This window comes from Phyllostomus hastatus, unplaced genomic scaffold, assembly GCF_019186645.2.
Source record: "Phyllostomus hastatus isolate PE091 unplaced genomic scaffold, TTU_PhHast_1.1 phas_contig_196, whole genome shotgun sequence".
NCBI classification, from domain to species: Eukaryota; Metazoa; Chordata; class Mammalia; order Chiroptera; family Phyllostomidae; genus Phyllostomus; species Phyllostomus hastatus.
The window spans coordinates 32,690,108-32,714,501 of NW_025333709.1; the positions used below are offsets into that span (position 1 = coordinate 32,690,108).

The 24,394-nt window shown below is 46.9% G+C and overlaps 2 protein-coding genes across 4 annotated transcripts; one reads left to right on the plus strand and one right to left on the minus strand.

The window, feature by feature from the left end:
• The first annotated feature begins 536 nt into the window (after positions 1-536).
• On the plus strand, positions 537-17,534 carry SRD5A3 (steroid 5 alpha-reductase 3). Of its 3 annotated transcripts, XR_006785187.1 has the most exons (8): positions 537-796; positions 5,689-5,831; positions 8,645-8,842; positions 12,631-12,765; positions 14,511-14,718; positions 14,895-15,026; positions 15,857-15,940; positions 16,877-17,534. XR_006785187.1 is itself a non-coding variant. In XM_045834616.1 (6 exons), the coding sequence occupies exons 1-6, from the start codon at positions 576-578 to the stop codon at positions 15,019-15,021; spliced, it is 1,032 nt and encodes a 343-aa protein (XP_045690572.1). In that variant the 5' UTR covers positions 537-575; the 3' UTR covers positions 15,022-15,614. The 3 variants fall into 3 exon arrangements, 2 of the variants coding, with proteins under 2 accessions (XP_045690572.1, XP_045690573.1); XM_045834616.1 differs by lacking the exons at positions 15,857-15,940; positions 16,877-17,534 and having other exon boundaries at positions 14,895-15,614; XM_045834617.1 differs by lacking the exons at positions 15,857-15,940; positions 16,877-17,534 and having other exon boundaries at positions 14,511-15,613.
• Positions 17,535-19,903: 2,369 nt separating this feature from the next.
• On the minus strand, positions 19,904-23,966 carry LOC123815620. Its single transcript, XM_045834033.1, is given in 5 exon segments — positions 19,904-20,255; positions 20,258-20,293; positions 20,296-20,992; positions 22,964-23,087; positions 23,884-23,966. Coding segments are annotated over 5 exon segments (1,281 nt in total). The 3' UTR covers positions 19,904-19,914.
• Between the last annotated feature and the right edge of the window lie 428 nt (positions 23,967-24,394).

The following is a 24,394-nucleotide window of genomic DNA, read 5'->3' on the forward strand; positions in this document are numbered from 1 at the left end:
TACACACATTCGTATTAACAGACTTGTTTGCAACCATAGCTATGTACTTTATAGTCAGCATTTTTTTCACGAAACCTATGATGTTAGTTGTCATAAACAGCTTTCCGAGCTTCTACAGTCTTCCTAATTATCACGTTAATGGCTCTATGTTATTCCAATGCGATACTGTACCATAATGTAGCTAAATGCCCTAAGATGGAACTTTGAAGGTTGTTTCCCTTGGAAAAGAAAAATGCCGCGATGAAGACTGGAAGGCACACGGTCTCGTTAGTTTTGCTTCTTTGAATCCTATTCTGGGGTTCCATCTAGGAATCCCACAGTGAGACTAGGGACAGAAAGCGACGGACGAGCCCCTGAGAAAGCCGGTCCCGGGATCCCCATGGGCACAGGAGGCGTCCCCGCAGGCTTGGGCAAGTCCGGGGTGGGGTGTGGGGGGGGCGGGGGCGGAGCCCGTCTCCACCCCACGCTGCGTCACCGACGTCCCGCCTGCCTAACACCGCTGCGCGGCGTACGGAAGGCCAGTCCTGCGCCGGCAGGCGGTGCAAGCCCTGGGAGCGCGGTGGGGCCGGTCCGCCATGGCTCTGTGGGCTGAGGTTGCGCGGTCCGTGCTGAACCCCCTACGCGCTGTGTGGCTCACACTGACTGCCGCCTTCCTGCTGAGCCTGCTGCTGCAGCTTGTGCCGCCTAGCTTGCTCCCCAGCTCTGCGCTCTTCCAGGACCTGATCCGCTATGGGAAAACCAAGTATGGAGGGCCACAGCGCCCGGCACTGTGCCGGTTCTTTGACGTCCCCAAGAGGTAACTGCTGCCGGGGTGTGAGTCCCGGTTGCCAGGGCGAGGATAGCCCGGGGCGCCCGGCATGTGCAGCCGGCAGAGGGCAGCAGAGGCGGGCACGGGGTGCACGCAACCGGCCTATCCCGCCCAAGCGGGTTCTTCCACCCGGGGGTGCTACCTTGGCCGCTTTGGCGTGCACTGGCCGCGTTGCCACGCACTACCCGCGTGTGCTTCGTGGCTGTGGGGGCCGAGTGCACATCTAAGAGCTGAGCCGTGCGCACTATCAAGCGCGCTGGAACGTGAACTTGTGACCATAAGGCATCCTTCCCTTGGCGGAAATGGCAGTTTCTGAATTTAGGTCAAGTCTCCTGGCGGCAAATTCAAGTTTCCGTTGTCTCCCAATTCTACCCGCCCCCTTCGCCGCACTCTGGGGGCTCATAATCTAACTCGAGAGAGCCAGAATTCACAGAAATAAAGTCAGGCCTGTCATTTGCGTCTCTGTTTCCCTTATTTGTCTCCCAGATCCATAACCTTCCCAGTCAGGAGAAAGGGCAAGATGCTAGTCCCCACATTTGGCCCCACCTTTTCTGCTGCACTGACCCTCCTAAAGATCTCAGCAGATGACCCTGGTGAATATTGCTGATGATGCACTTATTAGGCAAGTTTGATCCCGAAGCTCATTTGCCTTTTAACAGATCTCAACCAAACCCAGCGAAAGAGTAAATCTTTAAGGCTTAAACCGAATTCTTTCAGAAATTGTAAGAGTCGTTACAGTTTGGTTTGGGGAATTTCATTTTTTTTACTAGAATTCAGAACATAGCTGATAAGAGTCAGCCAACATTTCTAGATGGTAGGAATATAGCAGTGGCTTTTATTTTTTAATCTTGAAGACACATCTTAAAGTGGTATTTAGGAAGGAATCTGGAGGAAATGTACACGGTTTCTCATGTATTAAAGTACCCTGGTTATCGCTGAATCCTCTACTAGGCCGTTCCTGAGGTCCGAAGAAAGTGCAAATTGGCTTCTGAGACAAAGGTAAAGCCCCTACTTTTGAGTGTGGGAGAAAGAGTCATGAGGCGTTACCCTGGGAAGGGAGAACGCCATCATTCTGAGGCACCGTAAAGGGAATGAGGCCCTAGGAAAGAGTATTCAAGACAAGTTGGTTAAACCTCCTAGTTCTTAAAGGCTCTTTTGGAGTGAAAATTACCTGTTATCCTGTCCTTTTCTACTTTCTAGCAGAGCATTGCTAGATTGTCATTTTTTAATGTTTTAATAAGTGAAGGAACATGGTTTCTTAGTGTGAATTCCGACAATTCCTGTAGTTACCTGTTTCTCTGCCCCCCATTCCCCAGCTGCTGCTGCTGCTGGGGTCTGCCCTTCTGTGACAGCCAAGACAGAGAGTGCACCTCCCCCTCCGTGATTACTGCAGCAGTCAGTACTCCTTGAGCTCCTCCTAACTTCTACTAGATTCTTAAATAATTTCCTCCTTTTCTCCCAGAATTGTAGAGTGGAATTTTGTTTTGGTTTTTCTAATTTTAAGCAAACATTTCTTTTTAGAATGGTGTTTTGTTTTGCTTTCTCTCTAAATTTAAACAAACATTTGTTTTCACTTACAGCAAATCCAGGCCAATCATGAAGGGCAAAAATGCCTAGGTATTATATTATATTTAAACATTTTTCCTTGTGCAGAATTCAATACTACTCTTAAAAATGAAAATAAACCTATAATTTTACACTTAGAAATGGGCAGCTGTAAATCAGGTTTCTGCACCTAAAAAAGAATGTTTAGGTAATTTTGTTTGGGTGTTTTTCCCCTCACTAAGAAGGCAAGAATAAAACCTTAAATCAGTTCATGGAATGTATGTTTGACCATTACCCCGTCTGCTAGAATTTTTTTTTAATTAAGGTGATGGAGGGTTTTTGTTTTGTTTTGTTTTGTTTTGTTTTCTTATTGCTTCCTAGGATTTTGATCCCAGAACATCTGAGTAAATATGTAACCTCAAACATGAGTCACTGTGCTCTTGCCTGGCATGGTGTATGGACGTATTCCTATTCTAAAATTTCAAAATGCTGCGGAAACATTGCGATTGAATTGTGCTCCGGAGGCAAAGAGAGCAGTTCAGACTTTCCCCACTGGGGCGAGGGTTTCTAACCAGTGGTCCAGTGGGTCGGTGGATAGCATTTCGGGCAAACTCAAATTAGGAAAAAAGTACATCTTTATTTTGCAAACCCCTAACTGAAATTCAGAATTTCCTTAATGATGAGCATAGTCAGCAAACCACAGTACAATTAGCAGGAACTTCAATATTCTTTTTTAAAATATTAATTGTGTTGGCCAAAGAGTTTGTTTTTTCTGTAAGATAGCTTTAGTAACGCTTAGCTGTCTAACTTCATTCTAAACAATTTTGTTAGATTGTATTGTGACAGCTGTCTTATCAGCATGCATTTAAAAAAAACTTACCAAAATTGGTGAATTTTTGTGTAGCCATTTTAATATCAAGGAAAATATGCAACATTTTCAGCGTATTTTGCTTTATTATTTCAAGAAAGGTAAAAACACAACTGAAACGCAAAAAAAGATTTGTTCAGTGTCTGGAGAAGGTGCTGTGACTGATCAAACATGTCAAAGACAGTTTGCAAAGTTTGGTGCTGGTGATTTCTCACTGGATGGTGCTTCACGGTCAGATAGACCAGTTGAAGTTGATAACAATCAAATGGAGACATTAATTGAGAACAATCAATATTATACCACACAGGAAATAGCCAATATACTCAAAAATATTTAAATCAATAAAATTATGGGTGAAAATGAAAAAACGTGTCTTTTATTTTATAAAAACAGCCATTTGGACTTTTTGGCCAACCAAATACAGTAAAAATCCTGGAGACCTCAACCAAACATTTTCATCACTGCAAGAATACTATGGTTATTCCATAGGTCTTGTTATTTCAGGCATTAATTAAGAAACACATGTATAACTATATCACAGAGTTGTTTTTAGTGGTGGTGTTACCTATATTTCAGTACAATTGTTTCCCTTCCTGAAGGAGCCTGCAGCTGTCCCCATGTTGCCGAAGGGGTCAGAGCACGGAAGAAAAATGGTGACCCCTGCTCTGGACCGTACTCTTCTCATACATTAAATTCGTCTTGTGTTAACCGTATTCCTGGGTCAACGGCTGACAAATAATAAGGTCCTTGATCAATATTTTTTCAAAGAAATTTTTAGAAAGGTTTTAGCTTTAATTGGCTTATTAGCTGACTTCAGTGCTTGCTCTGAAGGTCACTGTAGAGATATGCCTTCTCTTTCACTCACCTTTAACTCGTGTTCATAGGTACTGCTCTGTGCCAGGAGTCCATCTAGGCTCCTTGGAGCTTTTGTTTTTGTAAGACAAACAGTAAATATGTAAACAACCCTTGTAAAACAAGCAAAAGAATTTCAGATACTGGTAAGTGCTTCCAAGGAAATCCAGCAGGGTTCCTTGATCAGGAGCAAGACTAGTGACCCTGGCTGTGACCCAGCTGGGAAGGATGGGCAGGGGAAGGGTTGGGTAGGAGAGGAGTTCCCTGCTCATCAGAGCATTACAAGCCTTGATGGAGATTAGATTTTATTCTGAGTGTCTGGAAAGGCATTTATGGCTTCAGGGTGGGGAAGAGAGCATTATGCAATTTATGTTGGTTTTTTTAATCCACTCACCTTTGTTATCCAGCCCTCAAACCCCCACTCCCCTCTGACAGCTGTCAGTCTATGTCTCTCTGAGTCTCCTTGTTAGTTGATGCATGAACTTTTGAAGAAACTACACTCTTGAGCCTGGAGAAGATCGGAATTAGGAATAACGGTATGGCTCAGAGACGGCAGGTCCAGCGATGGAGTTTATAATGGCAGCTGGGAGAATTCAGTGGGTTACTATGGAATGTCCAGGTTAGATCAGTGTTAGACTGGGTTGTGGACGTGGTCTGGGGTGCTCTGAGTTCTGGTACAAGAGTACTCTGGATCATCTGGAAGAGGAGACCCAGAGTTTATATTTAATCCTCCTGCCTCCAGGACATCTTACTTTGTCACAGTCTAGTGAGACCAGGGGTTGGCTTAATATGTGTGTGATGCACTGAAGAGCAGGAAAAGCCCAATGGCCTCCAGGCACTTTGCAAAGTCAGAATGATTCTGAATTGGTTGGAATAGAGAAAAACAGTGACCCACACGTGAACTTGTGTACCCTGTTAGGTGATTTTTCAGCAAACCAACATCTTTCACATCAAAGTAACATTGCTAATTGCAATTGCCAGTGGTTTTGTGGTTTTATTTGTACTTCATTTGTAAGTGTGTTGATTGCAAAGTAGGCATTGTACTTGTATGAGAGCTGAAAGCAGCAGGAGTTGATAACCTAGTTTTATGAGTTAATATTTGTCATCTAAGTAATTTAGGTCAACGCTGGGAAAACCCCAAATTAGAAGACCTGTAGGTTTCCTACAGCCCTGAGAGCCGGGAATTGTGCTCGCCTTGTGTAACAGCTGCGCGCTCTTGCAGCCATACCGCTCCACATCTTGGGGTCTCCCACAGACCGGGCTCATGTTAGCAGTCGGGGATCTCTCTGCCCGTGCCTGGAGCCCCCTTTTTTGGAACCTGAGCCCAACCCAGTTACCCAGAAATTAGAGAGATTGCTCCTTGTACTTCTGGCTAAGTTTAACAGGGTCAGTCGTGTTCTTGTTAACTTCAGGAGGCCTATTTTTCCTATGAGTTAACCAGTCCCATCATTTTAAAGGAAAATTTGAAATGTGAACACCTGTAGAATTCAGGGTCTGTTAAGAAGCATGACTAGACTTGGGGATGGGAAAAGAGGAGAAGGACACCCAAAAGTTGTCTGTCTGCATAATAAGTGGCCCGGCCCTGATGGTGGCCTACCTTGCTTTCCCTGCGCAGGTACTTTTCTCACTTCTACATCATTTCCGTGGTGTGGAACGGCTTCCTGCTGTGGTGCCTGACGCGGTCTCTGTTCCTAGGAGCGCCTTTTCCACACTGGCTCCATGGGCTACTCAGAATTCTCGAGGCTGCGCAGGTCCAAGGTAATGACAGCATTGTGTCCCATTCCTGCCTTTCTTGCCTGCAAGAAGCTGTTCTCGCTATTTCCCAGCCACTCTCAGGCTCCTCCCTGCAGGTGAGAGGGAGAGGAGTGCTGCACAGGTCCTAGCCTCCCCGGGGGGACGTCCCCAAGTCTTTTTTTTCTTTCTTTTTTAAAAATTTTATTTTAATCAGTGTTCAAGTACAGTTTTCTCCCTTTTACTCCCATTCCAGCCCACCCATCCATCCCTCCCCACTTCCCTCCCATTATCACCCTCCCCCTAGTTTTTGTCCATGTGTCCTCCAAATTTGTTCCTGTAAACCCTTCCCATTCTCCCCTGAAATTCCCTCTTCTCTCCCCTCTGGTCACTGTCAGCCTGTCCTCTATTTCAGTGTGTTTGGTTATATTTTACTTGTTTGTTTATTTTGTTGTTTAGGTTCTTGTTAAAGGTGAGATCATATGGTATTTGTCTTTCACCACCTGGCTTATTTCACTCATCATAATGCTTTCCAGGTCCATCCATGCTGCTGCAAAGGGTAGGAGCTCCTTCTTTCTTTCTGCTGCATAGAATTCCATTGTGTAAATGTAGCAGACTGGTACAACACTATGGAAAACAGTATGGAGCTTCCTCAGAAAACTAAAAATGGATCTGCCTTTTGACCCAGCGATTCTACTGCTGGGACTACATCCTAAGAACCCTAAAACACCAACACAAAAGAACCTTTGTACCCCAATGTTCATAGCAGCACCATTTACAATAGCTAAGTGCTAGAAGCAACCAGATGCCCAGCAGTAAATGAATGGATCAAAAAACTATGGTACATTTGCACAGTGGAGTCCCCAAGTCTTTTACGGAGATCTGGGCAGAGCTAAGACTTAGCTGTTCCTTCCTGACTTCCCAGCAAGTGCTGGGCTGCACAGGGTCTGGCTGTGCTCCTTCTGACTTTTTTCACAGGGTGGATAAGTTTAGACTGAGGGGAAAAGCTTTGAGGATTCCCTCGTGTTTGCCTTGAAGCATTTATTGTATATATAGTGCAGCCAAAATCATGTCTCAGAACTCCAGAAATTGGATAAAAAATTACTTTTTGATCACCAGCTAAAAATCTTATGCCATAAGGCTTTAATTTTATGATAAAATTGACTTAATAGGTATCGACCAGTTGATTGCAAAACAGTTGTTAATTTTGTCTCAGATGAAGAACAATTTTAAAATAAGGAATTGAAGGTGAAAACAATAAAGTGGTCTCAGGTAATGTCAGGCAGCAGGTGAGGGGCAGAATGAAAACCAATCCAGTGCTCTCTCTGCCCTTTGTCCAGCGGCCAAACCAGTGGCTCCCCAGGAGCAGTGCTTTGCTCTGTAGCCAGAGGAGCCTGTTGCAAAAGATGAGGGTCCCATGGGAAAGCAGACACAAATCCTGTTTGGGAGGGGAGGCCTCCTCGGTGAATCCCACCTAACACATTCCAGCTTCATCTCTTCATTTGCTTTGCTTTGTGTTTCTGATGCTAATTTTTTAAAGCACTTTAAATTTTACTTTTCAGTTCTAGTTTACACTCATGATTATGTTGTATTAGTTTCAAGCATACAACATAGTGGTTAGACAATCATTTACTTCCCAGAGTGGTCCCCCTGATACTCCAGCACCCACCCGGCACCGCACGTGCTGACTACAGCATCGCTGACTGTGCTCCCTGTGCTGTCTGTTCCGTCCCCGTGGCTGTTCTGAAACTACCAATTTGTCGTTCCTCATCCCTCAACCTTTTTCACCCAGTCCCTCACCCACCAGTCTGCTCTCTGTATCTGTGAGTCTGTTTCAGTTTTATTTGTTCACCTATTTGGTTTGTGAGCTTCCACATATAAGTGAAATCATGTAAGTGGAGTGAGTCATCTCTCCGTTTGTTTTTGTGGGACTTGCTGAGGTGCTGGTATTTGGAGGGTTGGTTGTGAGTTTTGTTTGGTTATTTGTGTTCATCTGTTCCTAAAGAGTTCGAATTAGGTTTTACTATATTTAAAATACAAAGACAGGCAAAGCTAATGGAAGCTGTTGGGAGTCAGGACAGGGCTTACCTTTGGGAGGGTGGCAGGAGGGGCAGCACCTGGAAGGGAGCACAAGGCTGAGTTCTGCTTCTGGATCTGGGTGCTGGTTCCATGGGTGGGATGGGAGTTTTGGGTGGTAACAATTCAGTGAACTGTAGTCTTATCGTATCCTTATGAGGGGGGTGGGGTGTTATTCCCATTTTAAAAATCTAAGTTTTTTTATCATTTTAAAAACCAGCATGTCTTCTGACTTGGAGTGGAAGGTTAGAGGCAGGTAGGAAGGTAGATCTCAGGGATCCCAGTCCTTTAAAAGTATCGTTTCTTTTTTTTAACATGGAAAGGAGCGCACAATTCTCCCTGTCTCGGTTACTGTCCCCCTTTCTGTCTCTGGTTGCCTGTGTCTCTAGTCTCCCCTGACCCCCGGGATCCCACCAGGTACGGCTTCTGAGAGGTCATCCCGGAACCCTTCCTGACCACTGTCATTAGTATGAGTGCCAGGGACCAGAGACTCCCAGACCCTGGGAGTGACGGACCTCCCAGTCAAGTCTGTGCAGCCCGGGAGAGACCCCACTCTGTCCCAGCTCTGTCACCAGCTTACGTGCAACCTTGAGCCAGACTGTTTACTCCACTTGGCCCACTTTCCCACTGCTAAAAAAAAAAAAAAAGAAAGTGTCAGACTAGATGATTTCTAGGGCCCTTTCCTACCTCTGATTTTGCTTAATAAAAACATAACATTCATCCTGAAAAGAGGAATGCTGAATGTGCTGCTTTCTGAACTGCAGGGGATGAGCTGGCACTGTCTGCATTCCTAGTGCTGGTGCTTCTGTGGCTGCACAGCTGGCGAAGGCTCTTCGAGTGCCTCTATGTCAGCGTCTTTTCCAGCAGCGTGATTCACGTCGTGCAGTACTGTTATGGGTTTGCCTACTATGTCCTCGTCGGCTTAACGGTGCTCAGCCAGGTGCCCATGGATGGCAGGAATGGTGAGTGGTCCCTGCGGGCTGTCATCTGAGTCACGGGGGGCAGGAGGTACTCTTCAGGTGAAGCGGTCCGCTGAGCTGTGGGCAAGTTTGAAAGTAGACCTGCCCAACCTGTCACGCCTTCACTGAAGATGGTTCGGTGCCAGGCATTCCGGAGGGCCGGTTTAAGGGCGGCGAAGTGGGATGTGAGGTTTCCCTCAATGGGAGTGAAGTTGGAGAACTCATGTGGAGTGAATCTGGAGAGAAAGAGGAGTGTGGCCAAGAGTTGAAGGGGAAGGGTCAAGTCAAGGAGCATGTATACAGGGCCCAGGGACAAGGACAGCAGGGTGGGGCCTTCAGTGTGGGAGAGGCGGGTGGAGTGGGCTGGGCAGGGGAGAGCCATGGGGGAAAATAGGGACAACTGTAACTGAACAATAATAAAAATATTTTTAATTAAAAAACTAAAAATAAAGCCAACTTCATAGAAAAAATAGAATGCTAGTTGCCAGGTGCTGGAGGAAAATAGGTTACTGTAGGTCACAGAATGCAAATTTTCAGTTATAAAGAGTAAGTTCTAAGGATCTGATGTAGAGCATGGTGACTCTAATTAATCATCTGATGTTGTACGCTTGACAGTTCCCGAATAGCTCAGCGTTTTCACCCCACACTTAAAGTTAACTGTGATGTGGATTGTTAATTATGTTAATCTTGGTAATCATTCTACAATGTATATGTATATCAGATCATATCAAACACTGTGTATTTGATATACATGATTATATGTGTCAGTTATTTCCAATGGTTCCTCAATAGAGTTTTTTGAAAAAAAAAATAAATAACCTTATAAAATTTAGAAAAAGAGCTGGACAGGAAGCAGGGGACACCCGAGAACAGGAGGAATGATCAGCAAAGAAGTTGCTCCCCCAAAGCCTCAGGCATCCTGGGATATTGAACGGAAGGGTCAGGGGTGAGGCCAGGGAAGGAGAAGGTGGGGTGTGGGGTTTAATCAGAAAAGCAGAGGAGGAGCGGGTGGCCTGGACCCCTCGTGGATGGTTGTGATTTGCAGAGGGAGTAGGGAGCCAGTTTGCCTCCATTGAGGTTTTCTGGTTGTTACCTTCACTCAAAGCTTTTCCTAAGGGAGGCTGCCCAAGGGGGAGGACAGACCAGCATGGTGGTCAATCAGAATGGTGAGCTCTCACTAACCAGGAAGAGGGAACCAAGGTCGTGACTTTTGTTGATGAGGAGGAAATGAAGTTGGGTTTTTTTTTTTGGTGTGGGGATGTGAATATCTAACATATATGACTATCATTTTTGTAAAAGCAGTAAATGCTTACTATAAAGAATGAAATTATTTTGGGCAGTGGAAATGAGTTCTTAGTGCTGAGGTTAACTTGACCTTGCAGCCTTGGTCTCCATCAGACCAGACACTGTGGGTAGATGATCTTTCCTGACTGTTTCCGCTCAGTTCGAGGCTTCAGTGTTCATCCCAGTAAACTGAGACCAAAATCGGGGTATTTTCCGTCCTCAGTGGGTGAGCTGTCCCCTCGGTTTGACGTCAGGGTCAGGGTGCCCCTCTTCCTCGCTGTGGTACACCCCAAGGCCTCTGAGGCCTCAGGAGGGATTTTCAAGTCCATGTTATCAATGGTATTTCTCAATTCACCAATCATTTGTTGGCTGCAGCTGCTCAGCTAGCATCTCTCCATTTAAATCCTCTGAACCTGATCAGATCAGCTTTTCCTCCCTGAGCTTTCTGCTGTGACATTCACAGGCGGCCCAGCGTCATGATTTGGGCTGCAACCCTGGGGAACAGCGTGGGTTTCCACCCCAAGGAACTTGCCTATGCACTATGCACTTCGGTGCCTCACCGGCTCTCAGTCCATTAGTTCCCACTGGCACTGCTCTCTCTCCTTTGCCCTCCCTCCTGTGTAACTAGCAAAGAAAAGGCAGACTCAGCACAGAAATACTGTTCTAGACCCTCCTTCCTGAAGCTGTCTTCTGCTTCACCTGTTTGTCCTTCAAGAGGTCATCTGTGGTCACTGGGGACAATACAGGGAGAGCTGGTTTCAGGAATTCATTGAGAGAATACCCGGGGGGACATTTGCCAGCTGCAGCGTCTCATAGAAAGGGGCTTGGGGTCAGGTGGGCCCGAGCCCGAAGTCCGGTTCATTTAACCTCTGTGAGCCTCGGAGCCCTCACCTGTAGTCAGGGATGCACACTGATATCAGAGGGTTCTTGTGAAAGTGAGAAGAGAGGACATCTGAATGACCTGGATCTTCGCATCTGGTCGTGTGCCTAAAGGATCTCCCTTAGCCACTCTCCCTCTCTGTGGCACTGTCCTGTTGTGTTTCCTCCCCTCAGAGCGCCGCCTCTGCCTGGCGTTATCTGGGTGTTGATTTTTGCGCTCCAGTCTAGGGGCAGCTGCCACTGGAACGTGAGTGCATGGGAACTGGGGTCTTGCCTGATGTGTTCACTGCGTATGCCTCCTGCCTGCAGCAGGGCCAGGCCAGTGGGCGCTCGTTCAGTAACTGACCAGTGAGTGAGTCCTTAACTCCTACTCGGGTCAGACTCTCAGAAAGTGCGGGCCCTCCACGTGCTTCCCCTTCCTGCGGCACAATTCCAGCGCACTCTCACATGTCTTCTGTCCTCACAGGCGGTCTCTCCGCGTTCATAGCAGGGCACTGGGCGGAGGGATTGCCCAGAACCTCGCTTCAGCTCTTAATCCTGCAGTGCCTTGCTCTTAAGCTCTTTCAGTTTAAAACCCTATTTTTTCATATTCTGCTTACTTTTAACTTAGAAAAAAGATAACCTTTTATGTAAATGGCTAACCCTACTAAATATAGGAGACTGTAAATAGACTTTCTATAGAGCAAGGTTTTAAAGGAAATTAACACAGGTAGACTTTGGTGGACTCCATCAGCCATTGGCTGTCTTCAGCTGAATCCCGCTTCCAGGCACCACGTGGAAGAGCGTGGTCCCTGCTTCTCGTACCTGGATCCATTTTGTAGGGGCCGCTCTTGGCTCCAGCGCCTCAGACGGTCCCTGTTGTCAGTGGACAACTGTGCTTCATGAACCAAGTCCCTGACTAGCCTGACCGCTTCCTGCCGGTCATAGGGAAGTCCTCGATTTGCTTTTCCCAGGCCAGTTCTTAAAAGACCTACATTCTTCCCTTCTTCCAGATAGTTGGATAAGGAAAAGGAAGGTAATACTTTGAGGAGATCTTTTCCTACAGCGAAATCAGTCTGGCTAGGTTCTGTGTGATCAGAAAGGGACACTGTTTTGTTTCTCATCTTGGAGCTTACATGTCTCTTCTGTCTGAGAAGCCCCACCCTTAGCCTCCACATCCAAGGATTTTCCTTGGCTGGGGCCCATCAAGTCCTCATTCCGCCTTCAGGGTCTCCCTGATGACGGCTTAGGATAGTAGCTCAGGGAGAGGCTTCAGAAAGTGTTTTCCTGACCGTAGAATATAAGAAAGAAGGCGTAAGACCAGGCTTAGAAATAAAAGCGCAAAGCCATCTCACCGCACGAGAGTCAGAGACAGAGCTGAACCCTGTGCTTAAAGCATCTGAAGAAGGAGAAGAGAACACATCATTATGAAATTCTCTGCCCGGGGTCATTGGAGCTGCCCTGGCTGAGGAGTCAGTCTCCTTTGGTGTTCTTCCTCCTGGATGTGGGAAATTCTATCAGGATAATTCTGTAGTCCTGAGGAACAGAATAACTGAATAATTATGTTCTACTGACTGCATGATTTTTTAATTCTCCAAGCCTCCAAAATTTGGCAGCATCGACTAATGAGATAATCCTTGTTTCTGTAGCCCATTTGTTAGGGACGAACCTCTTGATGCAAGCTCGGTGGTTCCATGTCTTCGGGACAATGATGTTCATCTGGTCGTCTGTCCATCAGTACAAGTGCCATGTCATTCTCAGCAACCTCAGGAAAAGTAAAGCCGGTGAGACATCCTGCAGAGCCCCTGCATGTGGGTTTCAATCCTCAGAAGTTAGTTGTCCACGTTCCATCACTCTCTTCCTGCCTGCCTGCCCAAATTACTTGACTAATGTGCCAAATATTCATTTTTGGTGAGACACCTCTCTGGGTCTTGGTCTTCCCCTGTGTGAAATGAGAGCATTATACTCAAAGATCTCTCTGGCCCGACTAATCCTACTATTGGCGATTCTATTCTGTGCCCATATTCTGGGGCCTGGTTTGCACATACGTGTCTAACCAGTATGTGAGCACTAGTATGTCTGTGCTCCGTTAGTATAATTACAGGCAAAGGAGACAGCTTGACTTTTTAGTGAGCTTGTGTTGGCTTATCACAGGTACAGTTTGTACTAGGCTTTTTGAAATGTTAAAGATGGAATAGTATTTATTGAGTGCTTATTTTGTGCCAACCCCTATTCTGAGTGCTTTACATACAGCTTCACAGTACTCGTTGAGGTGGGTACAGCCTTATCTCCACTTTACATATGAGGAAACTGAGGCACAGAGAGGTTAAGCAAGTTGCATATAGAGCCAAGATTTGAACTTGCACAGTGGCACTCTGGAGCCTGAGCTGTTTTTTAAAGTTTGTATCAGTAAAGTGAACCTAAATTTTATGAGACACTGGATGTCATTAGTTTGGAGATCATTAGTTTACTATAAAAGAGATATGGAAATTACTAATATGGTGAGAGGTTTCAGAATTTCAGTGGAATGGGCAACTGCACGTGGTGCCATTTCTGTAGTGATTATTTCAGTCTCCGTACTTCCCGAGAATGTCGTCATCTCTAAATAAGAAACACTCCTGCCCTAGCCGGTGGCTCCATTGGCTGGAGCGCCGTCCCATATACCAAAAGGTGAGGGTTCAGTTCCCGTTCAGGGCACATGCCTGCCTAGGCTGCAGGGTGTGAACCTGAGGCAACACATCAGTGTTTGTCTCTCACACTGACGTTTCCCTCTCTGTCTCTGTTCCACTGTCTCTCTAAAATCAATAAAAGCATGTCCTGCAGTGAGGATTTTGAAAAAAAACTTTCCCAGTGACTGGTCGAATCTCTCCGCCTGTTCTGTTGGAGCCCAAACCAAAGGGTCTGAACAGAAGTGTTGCTTACGACACCTCCCCTTGAAATTCTCTGGAAGCACAGTGCCTCTTTCGATTGTAACTCCCACACCATTGCTTTCGACCCATACTCTGTCAAATGGGCCTTTCCAAACACCAGTCCTGCCATGGCGCTGCGGGCACTCTGCTCTCTCGCCCAGCCACGAGGGAGTCGGGCTGCTGGCCCAGCCCAGGCGTGCTCACGGCTGCCTCCTGCCCCTGTGGGGGGAGGTCAGGGGTTGGAGGGAAAAGCCCACCTCATTGGCCCAGGAGGCCTTTCTTCCCCTGGGCCTTGCACAAACCCCTGATAGGGTGACTGGGAGATGGAAGAAAAGAGGAGGCCTTTCTAGGCTGTTTGGATTCCGAGCTCCTAATTTGTATCTTGGAGGACTGGTGGCATGATGCGCTTTCCTCTAGTGCTTACTTACACCTGGTGGTGTGACCTAAGCATGTGGTTCTTCATGGGCAGCAGACAGTGGGAGCGTGCGGATTGGCAGTTTGCACGCAGGTCTGTCATACTGTCTTCCAAAGGAGACTCCTCACACACGAGTCGGGGGGTGATGGGCAGACTTTCTTCGTGCATCTTCACGTGTTCAGGAAGCTTTCTTTCTCCATGTCAGGAGCGGTCGTTCACTGCAACCACCGAATCCCTTTTGGAGACTGGTTCGAGTATGTCTCCTCCCCTCACTACCTGGCGGAGCTGATGATCTACATTTCCCTGGCCGTCATCTTTGGGCTCCACAACCTGACGTGGTGGCTGGTGGTGGCGTGTGTCTTCTTCAACCAGGCCCTGTCTGCCTTCCTCAGCCACAGGTTTTACAAAAGCAGGTTTGTCTCCTACCCGAAGCACAGGAGAGCTTACCTCCCGTTTCTGTTCTGAGATCACCTGGGCCCTGAAGAGGGAAAGCCGGGTGACAGGCTCGTTAACTTAAGGGCAACGCAGTCTAGAGACCAGAGAGCGGTTGCTGCAGAGCTGTTTGAAACTCGTTATTTTTACACCAAAGAGTCTCCCCTGAACGAGCAAAGCCATACCCTTCGAGAAAACGTAACTTCAAAGAACTACGTCTGGCAGACCTGGGAGTGTCGTGTCTGCTCTCCGAGATGCTGTGTGAAAGCAACCAGCTGCTGTAAACCAGGTGAGACTGCTCGGAGCCGCTCCAAAGCAGACTAACCAGAGTATGCACACGGCTTCGGACATATCCACACACACACAGAAGCAGAGATGAGACCCTCTGTGGCTCTGTGTCCATGAGGGGCAAGTGAACAGTGCTTCGTAATGAGGAATACAGTGGGTGTCAGTAACTGCTCCCTGTCCGTACAAACAGGATAGCTTTTTGAAAACAGCAATGCATAATTTTACACCCAAGGATGCAGAGAATAATGAGTTTGTTGGGGTTAATTTATACTTTCACATGTCACCACAAAGGTTTCTAGTTACGAAGCCACCACTACTCACTTCCACGCGTCTACCCCTCCTATCATAGCCCGACAGGAAGTCGTTTAATTCTTTTTTGACATGCCTTAAAAATGAAAGCATCTGAAATAAAGTATTTTTATGTTCATGAATCAAAAGCCTTCCCGAATGGAACTGACTTGCACTCTGGGTCAGGTGGTGCTGCAGCCTCGTTCGTACACAGTCGTCACATTGGACTCATGTCTGCCTGAGTTTGTCTGAACTGGTAGAATGAACCTGGTGCTACTTAGGAGTGAAGTAGCTTGTGTTAAACTGCTTAACTTAGTTATGTAGTTATGTATGTAGTTAACTAGTTATGTTTTAACTTAAAACAGCTTATGTTAAAACACCCATGATTAAATCAAAGGAAAATGAATGCATTGTGTGAAAAAATATGTATGTAAACTTGAAAAATAATTCTATAGCCCAAACACCCAGCAAAATTTCACATTCATCCAACATAAGATTTACTGGCTTATTGACTGAAGTGTTAACCTTTTTCCTGTTGTGCAGATACAACATTACAGTGTGCTGGGCACTGAAACACGGCTCTAATCTGTCCCTTGCTATGGGAGAAAGAATCTAATCACTAACCAGGTGGGTATCGAACACTCAGTCTAAGTGTGTCCTCCCCTCCCTCCCTTGGAGTAGCAACCTGAAGCTATTTAACTGAGATTCTCCTTACTCTAAATTTTAATATATGCATGTCTAAGCATATGGTAAAGTTTTTTTAACAAAGGGCTTTTAAAATTTATTTTTAAGAGAGGAAGGAAGAGGGAAACATCAATGTGCAAGAGAAACATAGCTGGCTGCCCCTCGCATACCCCCTACTGGGGACCTGGCCCGCAACCCAGGCACATGCCCTGGTTGGGAATCGAACCAGTGACCTTTCAGTTTGCAGGCTGATGGTCAATCCACTGAGCCACACCAGCCAGGGCTAAAGTTCTTATCATAACTCTGCTATAGCATTTTCCTTCCCATCAATCAAATACCACTTCAGTCAGTTGCTCAGTCTATTCAAATGAATGATGCATTTATTCATCATTTGATTTTCCATCTTCAGGACCAGGACACCAGATTCAAACTTTCTACACTGTAAATGTAAAGCACGTTGTAGTTTTGGTCTTAAATTCCACTGAAATGGCATAAATAATAATAGCAAATTACTTAGAGGAAATGTATTTTGCTTTAACATTATTTGCATTCTTCCTGATCAAACTGATATTTCATCTGCACTACTGACTGCATCGATTTCTTGAAAGTCACGAGCTTTGTGGGACGCACAGATAACCAAACTGCACTGAGTATAACAGGCAGGGACCATTCCTTCCTGAGGCTGAAAACTGAAACTGAATCAGAAATTCGGTCTCCCACATATCCAAGGTGAAGTGTTGGTAAAAATCAGCAAAACAAAAAAAGAGCAATAGCATGTACCAGTAAAGAGAAGACACGGGAGTTTAATTTAGGGATCAACGCATATTTTAAACTTGGAATTCTAAAATACAAAATGTTCCAACTATCTATTTTGTTCAGTCCTGACCTAGTGAGCCCTGTGAAGCGTAACCACATGGAAAGGTCCGGAAGGAAGGGAAACATCCCGGAAGCTCATTCACTGTGAAGTCTCAGGCTCCGCTGTGAATGGAACTGGAAGCAAACCTCAGGCCTTGGTTCTAAAGAGTTTATTTACCACACGTGCTCTGGTGAGGCCCTAGCAGAACACTCCCGACAAGCGAGGGCAAACTGGTGCCCAGGTTCAAGGCCCAGTTCTGTTTCTTGCACAGAGGAGAGCAGTGTTGATGTGAGAAAAGTGGTAGGCAAGTATTTACACACCTGCATACTTTTCTGATCTGGGACAAAGACGTTTCTCCTTTCATGCATGTCTGTCTGTGCTGACATGTCGCAAGGACAGTAGGGAAATTAAAGTGGCAAAATTAACAGTGTACGTTGATGATAACTTCTCAAACCACACAGAGAACTCACAAATGAAGGCAAAAAAGGACATAAAGGTGTCAAGAAATGCTTAGAAAATGAAAATTACTATGTTCCCAATCTAATGCTCATGCTTAGAAAGACGGCCCTCAGAGAACCAAGGGTTGGAGGTGGTTGACCCAACACCCAGCCCTGCCGGGCCCACAGCCCCCTCTTTTGCCCCCGGCCCTGGTGGTGAGCAGCCGTGGCCCCTGTGGACCCTAGGCTGTTTAAACAGGACCATGAGAGACTAGGACGATTCCACAGCAGGTGGAAAGGGAAAACCGAGACAGCCGAGCACAACGGCCAAACAATTTAGAGCCACACGCAGATGGTCACGAGGGCACCAGGCCCCAGTGCTGGGCAGGGGGCAAAGCTGGGAGACAGGGACCTCGCTCCCCCGGGAGCCTCCCCACCCCTGGCCTTTCCTCCCTGGAGACCACGTCTAAGCCTCAGCGTGTCCTAGATCCAGGCCCAGAGCAGCAGCAGAACCGGGTGGGCAACACCAGAGCCGACTGTGGTAACTGAAGACCCCTGGCCTAGATCTGACCTATCAGTGGAGACCATGACCCTGAAAGGGCACACCAGGAGAACCAGTGAATATTCTCCTGAAACCCCGCCCCCACCTTCTCTAGGTTCCCACCTGCAGGAGGAGGAGGAAAACCTCAGGCCAGAGGACCCAGAGCTTGGGCTCCCTCTGGGGGCAGCTGGCGCCAGTTCCTTCCCTTTCTCGTCCCCTCCCCTCACTTCCTTCTTCACAGGCACAGTCTCCTCAGCCCTGGGGCAGTGGGCCCCTGGAGGCTTGTCCCAGGGTGATCCCCTGAACCTGTCCCCAGGCCCCCTTCGCATCTGGCCCTGTGGGCCAGGCCCCTGTCTGGAAACACTGCCTCACACAACCACATCTGCTCCGCAGGGAGAAATCGGGGCTTCTGAGCTGAATGAGGAGAAGCTCCCCGTCCTTCTGTCTGAAGGATGGAAAAGACTTCAGATCCGCTGGGTCCCTGGTGGGTGGTGGGTGGGCCCAGCAGGCCCAGGCTATCTCTGTCCTGCCTGGGACCCTGCAGCAGATTTGCATCCTGTGCTCACAGAGCACGCCTCCGCCTCCTGGGCACGACCCTCCCGAGCCAGCCGCACAAGGGACTCAGTGGACAGCCTGGGTACTGGAACCCCATTCCTGGCAGAGATGGGGGAGGCAAGAACTGCCCCTCCCCAGGAGGTACTTTGAGGGTGTTGGTTTCCACCTAAAGGAGAAGAAACACAGTGACTGCCTGGGAAGGTGTCTGCGTGGAAATCACGAGATTCTTGTCTTTAGTGACAACTTTGCAGGAAAGATTAAGAACTGAGGATGGAGACCTGGGGTCTCCTTGACACGTTCTCACTGGGGAATGTGCTGGATCGCCCCAGCACGTAGGGCTGAGGGCATGGGAAACAGCTCTTCTTTCTGCTTCAGCCACAGAATTTATTGAATTCAATTCAGCAAATCTTTTGTCAGAGTATTAAGCAAGAAAATGTTATGAAATTCATTTCCTGGGAAATCAGTTTTTCTATTACCAAATTTGCTTTTTTCTTTATTCATGAAATTCTTATCAAGGAAAACTTGTTCATTTATTCTAGAAACTTAAATCCTTATTTTTTTTCTGTAAAATCTATCTCAGAATAATACTTATCTCCTAAGCCTCAAAGAAGTTCCACCACTAGCCAGAAAATGCCTATGAAAAGCTGAGAATCCATAGAATTAAGAAGAGTCCTGAAAAATAAGGATTACATTCAGTACTCTAGGTCTGAGTTACAACTGGTTTTTATATTCAGGCAGCAAGAGCAGTGGGTAGAAATCTCTGAGAGGGGGCACCTAGCGTGATGTGGGAAAGAGACACACTGTTTATTGCCTGATCCCGGCACCTGGTCCTCTCCCTCCCATCCTCTCCCCAGTCCTGCGTTACTGATTGCATTTACCCCTTGTACAGCCCCTTTGCCACCCCCTCCACACTGTGCTGCCCACTCGCACAGGTGCCTGGTTCTGTTGTGGGTTCAGCTGCAAGGTTCCTTCTACTCAGAGCACAAAGCCAATGGGACAGAGCAAAACTTGAGTGGAAGCTCATCGTTTTTCAAAAGCATTGCAGGTGGGTCTGTTTCTGTGTGCCCTGATGTAGAAATTGGGGCCCTGAGCGAATGCCACTATTACAATGAAGATGCAGATGCTGAGTAAGAGGAATCAGCTTAATTCTGTTCACTGCATGTGAGCTGTGTGACGTTCTCAGGCAGCAGGGAGAGAGACCGGTTTGGGAGGATTTCTTGCATCTTTGTCTTAGAGGACCCTACCAATGCTTTAATGTGTCTTTGTAGAAATGGTGGGTAATATTTTAATACATTTCTGTCCTTTATCCTTTTCTCTTTTACAGCTTCTTCTGGGCGGACCCGTTTAGTAGGAGGAGAAAAGCTTGCAGCCTGAACTTCAATGCATCTCCCCTTGATTGCCCGTCACCTTTCAAGCATGCGCTTCCCCCTGAACTCTGCCAAAAACCATAAAAAGATAAAATTATGTCATTCAGTTACGTATTTAAGAAAGTGGTCAGGTTCTTCACTCTCATCACAATTTTGTAAGTTCAAGACTTACCATATGTTTTGAAGATGACCCCATGATTTTTGTTTCGTGTGTTTCTCAGCTGGTGCAGAAATGTGAGTGACATTGTTGAGGACTTACGAACAATGCATTGAGCAGAGAGAGTTATGAATGTAACTTTCTTGTTCATCTGTTGACTTTTCTTTGATGATTGTCTCATGAGGGGAAGGCTGTCAACTCTGCCAGCCTCCCAGGCCCAGTGGCTATATTTCTGTTCTTTCAGGTAGTTTTGGATCCTTTGGACATACTTACAAACAAGAATTCCCAAGCAGGGACAAGTCCGATTTTCCTCTTCCATCTGATGCAGGTGTTCGAGGCTGTGAGCAGGCTACAGAGCAGTTGGCAAGGGAGGGTATGGTTTGTGCAGCAAGGCTGTGTTCTGTTGGGAAGAGTTTGAAGATCTGCTGGAGCATCAGATGGTGGAAACAGGTGCATTGTGTCTTCTGCATTGGAGTGATAGTCCCTGCTTTCCAACGCAATTTGCAGTCGTTTCTGTCACGTAGGCATGACTGAGGGGGCATAGTGTTCAACTGTCTCCAAAAATTAAAGATTCTCCGGTTGTCCCAGCTATGGACCCAAAGTATGTCCCCGCCAAGAGAGCAGGCAGTGAGGGAGCAGAGCATCACTCCTGCGCTATCCAGGAATATCAATGGACTGGGCCATGGAGAATTCCGGTCATTCAAGGGATGGTCACCAGGGGGTGTCACGGACACAATTAAGGCCAAGTTTCCTCCCCTTCTGCCTTCAAGCGCGATTCTCAGGCTGACCGCAAGAGGGCGCGCAGTTGGCCTTTCTGACCGTTGAGTTTGGGAAAGGCAGACTGAAACCTGGTTTTTCCGTGTGTTGGGCCTCAGGACAAAAACACCGTGGCCTCGTGGCCCCACGGAGCAATTGGGAGCTGCTTTAACAGTGAGCAGAACACCTTCCTCTGGTGGCCCTGCCTGCGGAACCCCGAGCTCTGCCTCGGTCTTGCGGGAGTCCTTTGCCTGAGGTACCAAGCACAGAACCTTGCCTTTTCTCCACTTTCCCCGAGTTTTCTGCTTTACTTTCGCACGAAAACCCTAGCAAAGCCATTTTTACATAGAATCCCTTTATTGAGGGCTTCGAAGCTGGGAATTAGAGCGTGTTTGGTTGTTTTTACAGATTCCGGGTGGTTCCTGCGCTAGATGCCCTGAGATTCAGAGAGGGGAACACAGAAGGGATGGGGTGCCCCTGGGTCATAGGGGGACGCTGCAGAAGTGAGTTGGGGTGTGGCCATGGGGGGCTCCAAACCCGGGAAGAGGCCCCTGTACAGTTTTATTGACTTTCATGGTGATTTTCTCAATATTACAGTGTTACACCAGTGGAGTCAAGTATAGGGAAACTCAAAAGTGGGAACATTAAAACAGCATTTGCTGCCCTGGCTGATGGGGCTCTGTGGGTTGGGTGCCTGGCTTGTTATGGATCAGGGCACACGCCTGGGTTTCCGGTGGCGTCGTGGGTTGGGGGCCAGCAAGGGGCAACCTAGTGATGTTTTTCTCAAACCCTTGATGTTTCTCCCCCTCTTTCTCCCTCCTTTCCCGTCTCTGTAAAAAAAAAAATAAATAAATAAAACCTTTTAAAAATATTTCTGTAAACCTTTAAAATATTAAAATATTTAATGTTAAATATAAATATAAAATTAAAAAATATTTTAACATTGAAAAGTCATTTGAACATCAATGTAAAATTTAAAAATTTTTAATTTTAACATCCAAACTTTTGAAAGTTAAAACAGCATGTATTAAACCTCAACTTCATTTAAACGGTATATTATTTATCCCCAAACAGGAATTTAATGTAATGTTACTTTTTTGGGTTTAATGGACACAAACACATTAGTAATTTCAAGATTACTTGTTTTTAACTGACAGTATTGCCATGTTACATGCGTTCTCATGACTCCATGACAATTGTGAATAATTTTTCTTTAACTTCGCATGACTGAAATGTCTTCACAGAACCCCACTTTGACTATATTGTTCAAAATAAAAATTAGTGTTGTGTCTAAGCAGCTGAGGATACTTAGCAGCTCACATCCTTTCACGTTCCTTTGGATGGAATTCTCTGGATGGAGTGAAACTTGCCCAAACCAGCGTTTGCGCCATGCCCTCTTCCTTCCCAAGCCTCTCAGGGACTTGCCAGTGCAAGGTTATTTCAGGTCTTTAGAATTTTGACCTTTTGTTCATCGTGCATGTTTTGGCACTAATTTTCATTTTGTTCCACACTGTTGTGAAAGTATTCTTTCTCTTCATTACTTAGGTCTGATGGCCTCTTCCATGCCCTGCTTGAGGGAAGAGCTCTGCTCCTAACCCAGGAAACGGCTCTGGAATGCGTGTGTGATCGTCAATGGCTGGAAATCTGGGAATGAATGTCTCCTTTCTCATCAGGCTCTCCCAACCCTGCCCTTTCTTTCCCTTCACCCTGGCCTTTATGACTTTGTGAACTTATTCTTTGCCTTAAAATAATATCACCAGAGGTAGTCTGAACCAGAGGACGAAACAAGGGATTGTTTAGAACATTTGTAATTGCCAGGACAGCCATTTTCGGTCAGATGACTTTCCTCCATGCTGGCTCTCTACAGTGTGCTGTAAGATTTCTCTCGTGAGTGGTCCAGGCACTGAGCTGCAGGTGGAAACTGGGGCCATGTTTCTTCCTTGGCCTATAGACAAGCCCCTCTCCTAGAGCTTCCATTTGCTGGGGACTCGACAGGTACCCCTGAGGGTGTCAGAGGAGCTGCGAGCAAAGCTTGTCATGGCTTGGTTTTGCTTGGGTCACACCAATGGCTGTGTGTCACATTAGCACTAATGACAGCTGTCATTCTCTCAACCTGCAATTTGCAACCTTTATTTAATGTTTGCAGCTTCCAGTGTGATGACTACAAAAAAACTGTCTCAGCTTTTTGGAAGAGGAAATGAAAATCTATCATTTAAATTCAGGAGCCACAGACAGATTCTGTCAGAAAGTGAAGCTTTCAACTGCCTTCGGATCCTCCCTTCACCGGTCAGAAGCACGGGCTGTGGGCAGTGCCGAGGGTGCCGGTGCCTCAGGGATCTGAGCCCGGCCTTGGTGTCTGCTCCCAGGGGAATTCTGGGAGTTCTGGGGGTGCTGGCTGAGGCCTCCTTAACTGACAGGAACCTGGGGGAAGTTGATCACAGAAAGGAAGACATGCTCCCAGCCCGGGAACCATGTCTTTTGGGAGACTAAGAACAGGTCAAGACTCATCTTCCAGCTAATGACTTCCAGCGTTCTGGGCCAAAGGTCACACTTCCGCATCAGCAATGACAGTGAAAACCCGCACCTGCCACACGCTTTCGCAGTGAGTGAGCTTCTGTCAGAAGGCTGAGGAATGCATGTGACTGTGAATATATGCAGTACGTCTGGGAGAATTCCATAAAATGCCCCAATCAAAAACTATACACCATTTGTCATTTAATTATATAGTCTAATATAATTTTACCTATTAACTCCTGAGACAGTACGAAAACGAGAAGATGATGAACTCTCCTCAACCATCCGTCCCATGGCTGCTGAGTGAACCCTCCCCTCACTCCCGCGTCCTGGTGCGTGTTGCCCACGTGGCCCTCACGTGGACATGGTGAAGGAAAGAGACTCGAGGAGGTCCATCAGCCTTTGGGGTGGGTGCTCTCTGGCTGAGCATCTGGACAAAATGCTCGCCTCTCTCTTTTCTCTTGGTTCTGGTAACCATTCCCGTCCTGACCGGGGGTTTGGAGTGGTGACGGAGCCCTGCTTTTAGGTCCTAAGCTGTTGTATTAGCCTTTGTAGCTTTTCACTCCCCAACTCGTTTTTTATTAACTTTCCTGCATAAAATTCTCCTCCAGTTGCCCAGATTTGAACCAGGCATGCTTCCTGCAAGGATCTTAACTAATAAATAACTGTGTTCAGTTCTCATTCACCATGGTCTGGCCCCCACCTCATTTCTGCAATAAGCTGTTCTTGTGAAGGGTTCTGAGACCCTCGTTCCCATTCCAGCAGCGTTTTCAGTCCTTTCGCCATTGGCCGGGCCTCTGCGTGCGGTGATGTTCCCCTGCTGACAGATTCAAGGGGACGACTGTCTCCTGTTGTCCTTACAGCTCCGGCCTCTCTTTCTTGGGCCCTCTCCCGTGTTTGAACTCGCAGCCCCTCTTGAAATGTTGTTGCTCCGTGGCCCCAGCTCAGCCCATCGTTGTGGTCACACGAACCATGAGACGGTCCTTTCTTTCACGCGGGGTCTTTGTGAGGAGTTGGGGAACTGAGGCACCTGAAGCTCTTCCCACAGCGCCTGCCAGAAACATGAAGGGCTCCAAAATGGTGCCTTCACACATGTTAAAGTTCGAGTTTCCAGGAAGATAGTAAGAACCCAGTTGACGTGAAATTACAGATCGGATCGAGATAGGAAGGATTTACAACGAAAGAGTTAGAAACTGTATCCATGACACTTGAAA

Excerpts from the sequence above, each read along its gene's own strand:
- SRD5A3 (XM_045834616.1), top strand. The coding sequence starts at position 576 with ATGGCTCTGTGGGCTGAGGTTGCGCGGTCCGTGCTGAACCCCCTACGC. Across the intron at positions 5,832-8,644 it reads CGAGGCTGCGCAGGTCCAAG|GGGATGAGCTGGCACTGTCT; the intron begins GTAATGACAGCA and ends TCTGAACTGCAG. Across the intron at positions 8,843-12,630 it reads GCCCATGGATGGCAGGAATG|CCCATTTGTTAGGGACGAAC; the intron begins GTGAGTGGTCCC and ends TTGTTTCTGTAG.